The sequence below is a fragment of the Pyrus communis genome, chromosome 7, assembly GCF_963583255.1.
Source record: "Pyrus communis chromosome 7, drPyrComm1.1, whole genome shotgun sequence".
In the NCBI taxonomy this organism is placed as follows: domain Eukaryota; kingdom Viridiplantae; phylum Streptophyta; class Magnoliopsida; order Rosales; family Rosaceae; genus Pyrus; species Pyrus communis.
Genome location: NC_084809.1, coordinates 26,583,969 through 26,593,858, shown reverse-complemented (window position 1 = coordinate 26,593,858; position 9,890 = coordinate 26,583,969). Strand labels below are relative to the sequence as shown.

The 9,890-nt window shown below is 43.1% G+C and overlaps 1 protein-coding gene across 1 annotated transcript; it reads left to right on the top strand.

Moving 5' to 3' along the window:
- Positions 1–862: 862 nt before the first annotated feature.
- LOC137740752 (uncharacterized) lies at positions 863–2,614 on the top strand. Its single transcript, XM_068480567.1, has one exon. It carries the CDS (start codon positions 863–865, stop codon positions 2,612–2,614), a length of 1,752 nt encoding a protein of 583 aa, XP_068336668.1.
- Positions 2,615–9,890: the final 7,276 nt, after the last annotated feature.

Genomic DNA, 9,890 nt, shown 5'->3' with positions numbered 1-9,890 from the left:
TAAAGTCGATGAGCTAGAGGCTCAGACCAACAAGATAGCGATAAAGAATGAGATCCTCCAGGAGCAGTATGAGAAGCTCTTCGGAATGCTCCATGAATCTAGGCATACTCAAACACACGAACTCATCGCCCCCGGGGAAGTCAACCACCACATGGGTGCCCCCAACACAGGGGATCACCTGCCTTCGACATGGATATCCCTAATGGGGAGCGAGTTACTTATCAAGGTGTTGATCAACATGAGACCTCTCTCGACCCAGCTAATTCGACCCGAAGCAGGAGAAGTGGAGGAAGGCACCTTCTTGCAGAAGAGTAGAATGATGAAAAGCCGTTTACCGCAACTGTCGGGACTTCCTGAGGCAACGTCGAGAGAACCCCATCCACATAAGCTCGAAGGTCAATGATCCAAGGGTTTCTGAAAGGTTCGGTCATCTCCCATGCCCCAAGCCAATTGCCAATCTAGGGAATGAGCGACATGTCCTAGAAGAATATGAAGGTACGGGGGACTCGGGGGCGCTTCTACAGACTCGCCCTGGAAGTCAGTACAGTGAGTCCAAAGAAAAATCTCATGCCCTTGACCAAGCTTTCCTACTTCCAAGAAGAGATGGAGACTTACGGAAGAATGATCCAGCAGTACCTGACTCCACTCAAGACCCCCTTGTCCTACAACTCCTTGAGGAAGTAAACAAGTTGAAGGCCGAACGTCAGGCCGAAATACCTGACTAGAACCAACCTAGGCTTGGCCCTCTTACAAGGAGGATCCTCGACACCCCCTCCAAGCAAAGACAAAGCAGAAGCTTGGCTTACAACTCTACACTGGAAGAGAGGACCCGATTAAACACCTTAACCTCTTTCAGTCCACCATGGCATACCGAATGCACACTGACGAAGAACGATGTCTTCTCTTCCCCTCTACCCTCTCTAGCGGAGCTCTGAATTGGTATTGCCATCTTCCACCTAAGACAGTAGACTCATTTGAGGAACTAAGGAAACTATTTATCTCTCAACACATCTTCCAAACATATCGCTTGCATTCCGCATATGACTTGTACACTATTCGCCAGAAGCCGGATGAGTCACTACGAAAGTATGCTGGCCGCTTCAGCCATGAGTATTCTCGCTGCGTTGAGGCAGATGACAAGACCGCCCTTAAAGCCTTCACTGCAGGCCTCCGCGACTATTTCTTCAAGTACATGATCAATGCTAACACTTGGAAGGCTTACTCTGAGGTAATGGCACATGCTTATAACCATGCCTCCGCCGAGGCAAGGACATATCAAGGAAAACTCCCTACAGCCATCCCTTATCAGCAAATGGGGAGTGGAAGCCAAATCCAACCAAATAAGAAGACTTCAACTTTCCAAACAACAACGACGCTTCCCCTTGCCCTATCTAATACCTCGCCAAGTCAACATACGTATCATTCTCAGGGCAAGAGGAAAGACTTTCATCCTCACCAATCTCATTTTAATAAAAAGAGTAAGGGGCACTATCGTGATAACCAAAGGTATCGCCAAAATAATACCCACCCCCAGGCAGTCAATGCAGTGGGCCAAACACGTGTCAAGAATGGTCCTACCCCGAGGTATGAGACATACACACCTTTGAACGCCACATGCACGGCCATTTACCCCAGTATAGCTGACTTGATACCAAAGCCAAGGCCGAGGGAGCCAGATTTCAAGTCCACAAAGAACACAGGCATGTTTTGTGGTTACCATGAGTATAATGGCCATGACGGCGAGAAATGTATCACCCTCCGTGATCGTATTAAAGCTTTGGCACGTGAAAGAAAAATTGACCAGTTTCTCCTTCACCCTCCAAGGGATAACCGCAACCAACGCCAAGTGAATGTGATATATTCCATAAGCAGTGGCACATCCATATCTGAATCTTCCAACAAGGCCATGAAAAACAATGAACGAACGTTGAAGCCTGGCCACCAAATGTTTCACGTAGAAGACATCAGGGGAGGCAAGTATCAAAAGCCTAACTCGGATCCAATATGTTTCTACCCTGAGGAAGAAAGAGGTATCATCTATCCTCACAACAACCCACTGATTGTGGAGGCTCACATAGCCAACTTTGATGTACGACGAATCCTAGTAGACACGGGGGCGTCGGTCAATATCATGTTTGCTGAAGCTTTCAAAACACTTAATGTAGCTGAACACTTGTTCGATCAGTCGGTTTCTCCTCTAATAAGCTTCTCTGGTGATGTCGTGCAACCTTTAGGGAGCGTACATTTACCCTTCACCATCGGTACAGGCCCGTACACAGCCACCATCACCACTAACTTCTTGGTGGTTGACTGCCCAACGGCATACAATGTCATCTTTGGGCGCACAGGCATTAATGATCTCAAGGCCATGGTATCCACACATATGTTGTTGATGAAATTTTCAACCCCCTATGACAATGGTTACATCAGAGGAGATCAACTTAGTGCACGATCATGTTACAACACTTCAGTCAAGCAACAACACTTGCATGTACCCAAAGAAACACTTTCTATACATGACCAAGTTATTAAGACCGGCTCGGACAAAGCCAACTTGAATATTCACGGTGGTAACAATCAACCCGACGATCCTCGAGATGGCTCTTTCACCTAGCAAGCACAACCTGCTGAAGAGTTGGAGAAGGTCTCTATCTCAAAAGATTATCCAGATAGCATAGTGAAGATTGGCACCACTTTGTCACCACTCATTTGGTTGGCATTGATTTCTTTTTTGCAAGAGAACACTGAAGTCTTCGCCTGGACATACGAGGACATGCCAGGCATATCTCCCAATATCATCTGTCATCGCTTGAGTATTGATCCCAAGACCAAGCCGGTGAGACAGAAGCGAAGATCTTATGATGCTGAACGATATGAAGCAATGAAGGCAGAAGTTGAAAAACTCAAAAGCATAGGTTTCATCCGTGAAGTCAATTATCCAACGTGGGTAGCAAATGTGGTCCTTGTTAAGAAAAATCCAACCAAGGAAAGTCTCTTGCTTCAAAAGATCTTGTGGAGAATGTGTGTCGACTACACCGACTTAAACAAAGGATGCCTAAAGGATAGCTTTCCCCTTCCTCTCATTGATAGACTTGTAGACTCTACAGCAGGGTGTGAACTCTTGAGCTTCATGGATGCTTACTCAGGGTACAATTAAATCCTCATGAACCTTTCGGACCAAGAACACACGGCCTTCACCACTGATAGAGGACTATATTGTTATAAAGTCATGCCATTCGGCCTAAAAAATGCAGGGGCGACTTATCAAAGATTAGTCAATTCAATGTTTGCTGAACAGATTGGGAAAAACATGGAAGTTTATGTTGATGATATGTTAGTCAAAAGCAAACATACTGACCAACACATTGTCAACTTGTCTGAAACCTTCTCCGTCCTGAAGAAGTATCGAATGAGGTTGAACCCCAACAAATGCGCTTTCGGTGTGGGCTCTGGAAAATTCTTAGGCTTCATGATTAGCCAACGAGGCATTGAAGCTAACCCCGAGAAGATCAAAGCAATCATGGACATGAAAGAACCAGTAACCTCAAAAGACATCCAGAGCCTTACTGGCAAAGTGGTAGCCTTAACTAGGTTCATCTCTAAGGCCACAAACAAATGCGCTCCTTTTTTCAAAGCACTTAAGGGAAGTAAGAAGTACATCACCTAGACCGATGAATGTGCCAAAGCATTTAAAAACCTCAAGGATTACATGAGTAAAGCCCCTCTACTTTCTAAACCTGAAGTTGGCGACACCCTAATTGTCTATTTATCTGTCTCAGCTTCAGCAGTTAGTTCCGTCCTTATTCGTAGGGAGGGTAGTATCGAACGACCTGTCTACTACGCTAGCAAGGCTCTACAAGATGCGGAGACACGATACTCCAACATTGAGAAATTAGCTTTAGCATTAGTCATGTATGCTCTGAAACTTCACCTCTACTTCCAAGCACACTCCATCATCGTGCTTACCAATCACCCACTTCGACAAATACTTCAGAGTTCTAACACTTCGGGGCAAATGATCAAATGGGCGATAGCACTGGGAGAGTTTGACATCTCCTACCACCCAAAGCTATCTGAAAAGAGCCAAGCAGTTGCAGATTTCATTGCAGAATTCACTTATCCCGTTGACATTTCTCCTACACCTGAGGCAGCGGCTTCATCACCCCTGGAAACCCGGAAGGTAGAACCAACACTCCCAGTATGGACTCTATATGTTGATGGCTCATCCAACCAACAGGGTTGTGGAGCAGGACTAGTCCTGACTACCCCCGACAAAGTGGCAATGGAGTATGCTCTTCGCTTCAAATTCAAGGCGTCAAACAATGAAGCTGAGTATAAGGCCCTTTTAGCAGGCTTACTTTTGGCCAAACACCTTGAAGTTAAACAAATTAATATCTTCAGTGACTCCCAATTGGTGGTTAACCAGGTCACGAACAACTTTGACGCTAAGGATAACTCCATGGCAGCGTATCTTGCGCAAGTGCAGCTTTTGCTCAAGCACTTCCACTACCAGATCACCCAAGTCCCTCGAGTGGCAAACAGTCATGCAGACACTTTAGCTCGCCTCGACTCAGCAGTGGAAGACAAGATTGGGAGAAAAATTCATATCGAATTGTTGGCAACACCAAGCATCATGGTCACAGAAGTGTGCAACTTGCAACAGGGGGATAGCTGGATCACCCCAATTTATAAATTCCTTGTTCATGGCACTCTTCCAAATGATAAAGTTCAAGCTAAACAGATTCGATACAAGTCTACCCGCTACCTGATCATTAATGACCAACTCTACAAATGAGGTTTTAACCTACTATACTTACGGTGCCTTACACCTGCGGAAGCGGAAATTGTCCTTCGAGAAATACATGAAGGAGTCTGCGGAGATCATGCTGGATCTCGATCCCGAGCACACAAGGCTTTTCGCTAAGGATAGTACTGGCCAACACTCTACCAAGATGCCATCAGAATATCCCGCTCATGTGATAAGTGTCAACGCTACGCAACTATTCATCACTCTCCTCCCGAGCCTCTTACTCCTATGATCAGCCATTGGCCCTTCGCCCAATGAGGACTTGATTTGATCGGCCCAATGCCTGCAGGAAAGGGCAAGGTCCGCTATGCAATCGTTGCAGTTGACTACTTCACAAAGTGGGCCGAAGTAGAACCCTTGGCAACCATTACTGAGGCAAAAATAAAAGTCTTCGTATGGAAGAACATCCTTTGCAAATTTGGCATTCCTAATGCGATAATCACGGACAATGGGCGACAGTTCGACAACAAGAAGTTCAGGATGTTCTGTTCTAAGTTCAACATCAACTTATGTTTTGCCTCCCCAGCTCATCCCCAGTCTAACGGACAAGTTGAGGCTATCAACAAAATAATCAAGCGCACTTTGAAAACCAGGGACAAGGCTAAAGGTTGTTGGCCAGAATTTGTACCCTAAGTTCTTTGGTCATACCACACTTCATATCGGACTTCAACAGGAGAAACTCCATTCTCACTTGCCTTTGGTACAGAGGCTGTTGTCCCAGTTGAGCTTGAGTAAGCAACGTTCCGAGTCTAGAACTACATTCAAAGTGCAAATGATAAACAACTCACCCTCAACTTGGATCTAGTCGAGGAACACAGAAACCAAGCTCACTTGAGGAATGTCGCCTACAAGCAGCGCATCTCTAACTACTATGACTCAAGAGTCAAACCTCGCTCTTTCAAAGTGGGGGACTCGGTATTGAAGAAAAGATTACTCAGCAACAGAATCCTGAGTGAAGGCACGCTTAGCCCAAATTGGGATGGACCGTTTGAAGTTATTGGCATCAGTCGCCCTGGTTCTTACAAGCTAAGGAGCTCCGATGGCAAGACTCTTGGCCATCCATGGAACGCTGATCACTTGAAGTACTATTACAAGTAGACTCACACTGTACAGGTGTTGAGCTACGACCATTCGGCATCTTATGTAATGAAGCTCATTTGGCATCAATTCAATAAAGAGGTGATTTAGACAACTTAGTCCTAACTCCCTTACATCCCCATCACTGGAACGCTCAGGTTTAAAGCTTCAACATGAATGCTTACAACATGAAATAAAGTTTAAGTATATATCAACATGACTTATATCCAAACAAGGGATCCCTTCATGCATAGCAAAACATTCATAAGCATCACTCATGTCAATTAACATAAACATCATACATTCCAACACATTCATACATAAACATCATACATTCCAACACATCCATACATAAGTCAATTGTGCTTCGAAAGGGTTCAACACACTTTGTGTCATTCGACACTTGCTACAATGTGCCTCGACACCTTGCCCTTATTCTCACCAACCAAGTGATGAAATGTGAAGAAAGAACTCATCTTCATGCCATCAACGAGGTGATGAAATGTACAACCTGTACTCTCCTTCATGCCACCAACCAGGTGATAAAATGTACAACCTGTACTCTAATATCATTTGGCAACTTGCCACTTATGCCACCAACCAAGTGAAGAAGGAACTCATCTTTGTGCCACCAACCAGGTGATGAAATGTGATGAAAGGTGATAAAGGAACTCATATTCGTACCACTAACCAAGTGATGAAAGCAACTCACCATTCATTCCACCAACCAGAAGACGAGTGGTACAACTTGTACATGTGAACTCCTAGCATTCACAAATAATCAAAAACCCTCAAGCTTTACAACTCGACCAAGGGAGCACTTATGCCTAACAAGAGTTATAGTCACCAACAAAGTCTTATTGCAAGCCAACAACAGCTTCAGTGCATGGTATACGAAGATCAAGCTCTTCAGCCTTCTTACATTTGCTTCAGACATTTCTCCTCTATAACAATGCAAACACTACAACTCGTAGAAAGCTTCACACACTCTTGATCAAGACTGTTCGAAGCAAATTCAATTTATATGGTTCATCCAAACCTTCGACTACTACAAGGTGTAGTTTGCATCATAATCTCTTGCTCAACAGTGTGGAAGCAAAATTTGTGTATGTTGTCTCTCTTCCACAAAATTTGTATATGTTGTCTCTCCCACATTTTCAAATTTCTAATTTTCCCAAAAAAAAAAAATTAGGAAATTCAACAAAATGGAGGATAACTACAATTCTCGAAAGCTTCACACACTCTTGATCAAGATAGTGTGAAGCAAAATCAATTTATGGTGCCTAACAAAGCTTCAACACAAAAGCTTCACCTACAAAGTTTCAACACAAAAGCTTCATCTACAAAGCTTCAATACAAAAACACAAAGCTTCATACAAAAGTTTCACCTACAAAGGTTCAACTCTCAACTACAAAGCTTCACCACAAAAGCTTCAACACCAAAGTTTCACCTACAAAGGTTCAACTCTCAACTACAAAGCTTCAACATCAAACAAAGCTTCATCAATGGAGAGCAACTACAATTCTCAAAAGCTTCACACATTTTTTATCAAGATAGTGTGAAGCAAAATCAATTTATGGTGCCCAACAAAGTTTCAACACAAAAGCTTCACCTATAAAGCTTCAACACAAAAGTTTCACCTACAAAGTTTCAACACAAGAGCTTCACGTACAAAGCTTCAACACAAAAGCTTCACCTACAAAGCTTCAACACAAAAGCTTCACCTACAAAGTTTCAACACAAAAGCTTCACCTACAAAGCTTCAACACAAAAGCTTCACCTACAAAGCCTCAACACAAAAGCTTCATCTACAAAGCTTCATTAATGGAGAGCAATTACAATTCTCAAAACCTTCACACACTCTTGATCAAGATAGCGTGAAGCAAAATCAAGTTATGGTGCCCAACAAAGCTTCAATACAAAAACTTCAACACAAAAACTTCACCTACAAAGCTTCACCTACAAAGCATCAACACAAAAGCTTCACCTACAAAGCCTCAACACAAAAGCTTCACCTACAAAGCTTCACCTACAAGCTTGAACACAAAAGCTTCAACACCAAAGCTTCACCCACAACGCTTCAATACAAAAGCTTCAACACAAAAGCTTCACCTACAAAACTTCAATACAAAGGCTTCACCTACAAAGCTTCACCCATTAAAAAATCAAAAAATAAATAAAAAATTCGAAAATTCAAAAATAAAAAACATAAAAAAATAAAAAAAATAAAAAATAAAAAGAAAGAAATGAGCCTAGGCCTCCCCTTCTTTGGGCCTAACAACTTTCATACCAAATATATATGAAGGAGGAATTTTGGGCAACCACTTAGAAAGGAAAATGGTGAAGTTTTGTTTGGAAAATTGCCTACTAGCAAGAGACCTCCCTCGACCGGAGACTTGGGGAACTCCTACCATATACCACTACACCTTGGTACTCAGAAATTTCGCAACTACTCAGTGCCTCGGATTTTTCAAGTCCCCAACCGAGAAGTTTTCCTCACTCAAGAAATTAAGGAAGCACTACTTCAACCTACAGGGTCCACCCACGAAGTTTCAACATGTAAACTTCAACAAAATAAAAAATCCAAGCTCGGCATCATTGCTCTAATTGAAGAGATCGAAAAGTCTCAACAGCCTTTTGCTAACACCGTTGTTGAAGAACAAAGCTTAGCCATACCATATCTACTACTTTGTCAAACAGCAAAAGTATCCCATATCATCAGGATCAAACATACTCCAGGTTTGACGGATTTGTTTTGACCCTCAAATTCTGAAGTCGGCTTGCTCATTTGGAGGAAACCAGAAAACCCTCCAGCCCAGTTCAAGAATACACCTGTGGAAAGTCAAGTACAACAAAGCACGTGCCAATTCGTCTGTCTTCTCCAAAAACAAGAGTACCTCATATCATCTCTTCTCCCTGTTTCTTCTCTTTATCCTTGTTGCTGAATGAGAGACAGGGAGAATGAGTACAATCAGCCGAAACCCAAGATCAACCTACCGATCTGAGACTGATTGCTTACCTTGCCTGTCACCTCATTCGGCAGATCTCCTCGCTTAGAGACTTGGGGGACTCTTACTATATGGTTTATATCACACTTGACCAAACCCGAAATTACAAGTAAGTTTCAAATGAAAATGATACATTACCTTATGCGTCAACGCCAACTAAAGATACCACTCTTGGATGAAGGAAAAGTACTTCCAAGAGAAGATGCCACATCTACTTACAGGACAGAGAAGGCAAGTGAAGGCGACACCATACTTCGGTACTTGGAAGTTTCGTGATTACTCAATGACTTGGATCTTGCAAGTCCCCAACCGAGGAGCTTCCCTCACTCGGGAACTTAGGGGAGCACTGTTTGTACCATACTAGACCAATCCCGAAACTACTAAGCACCGGTCAACAGTATACCATCAAGGACCCATAAGACTTTTCCTCCAACCAGGAGGCCAATCACAACGCGACCCATGTCGGTATCAGAGGCCAATCACAGCGCAATACATGTCGATATCAGAGGTCAATCACAACACGACACGTGTCAATGTCAGAACAAAGCTAGAAACTTTCTTCTATAAAAGGGGATCATTCTCCCACAATAACCCCTAATGTCATTTGTACTAAACTATTCACTAGAACTCACTAAAAGAGAGCTTGAACCTATGTATTTGTGTAAACCCTTTACAACTAATGAGAACTCCTCTACTCCGTTGACGTAGCCAATCTGGGTGAACCACGTACATCTTGTGTTATTTGCTTCCCTGTCTCTATTCATTTACATACTTATCCACACTAATGACCAGAGCAATCTAGCGAAGGTCACAAACTTGACACTTTCAGCTGTACCAAAGTCCTCGCCGATTTTGTGCATCAACAGATGTTTTCTCAGTGATTGACTTCTTTAGAAGCCCTGGCAAAGTCCATACTCTTCTTCCAGTGACAAATTAAAGAATGCAAAACTTTGGTTATTTGGTTATTGATTTATTAATTGGTAATGAGCTATTCAAC

Bases quoted from the DNA above. Each gene is read 5' to 3' on its own strand.
- LOC137740752 (XM_068480567.1), top strand. From the start codon at position 863: ATGGCATACCGAATGCACACTGACGAAGAACGATGTCTTCTCTTCCCC.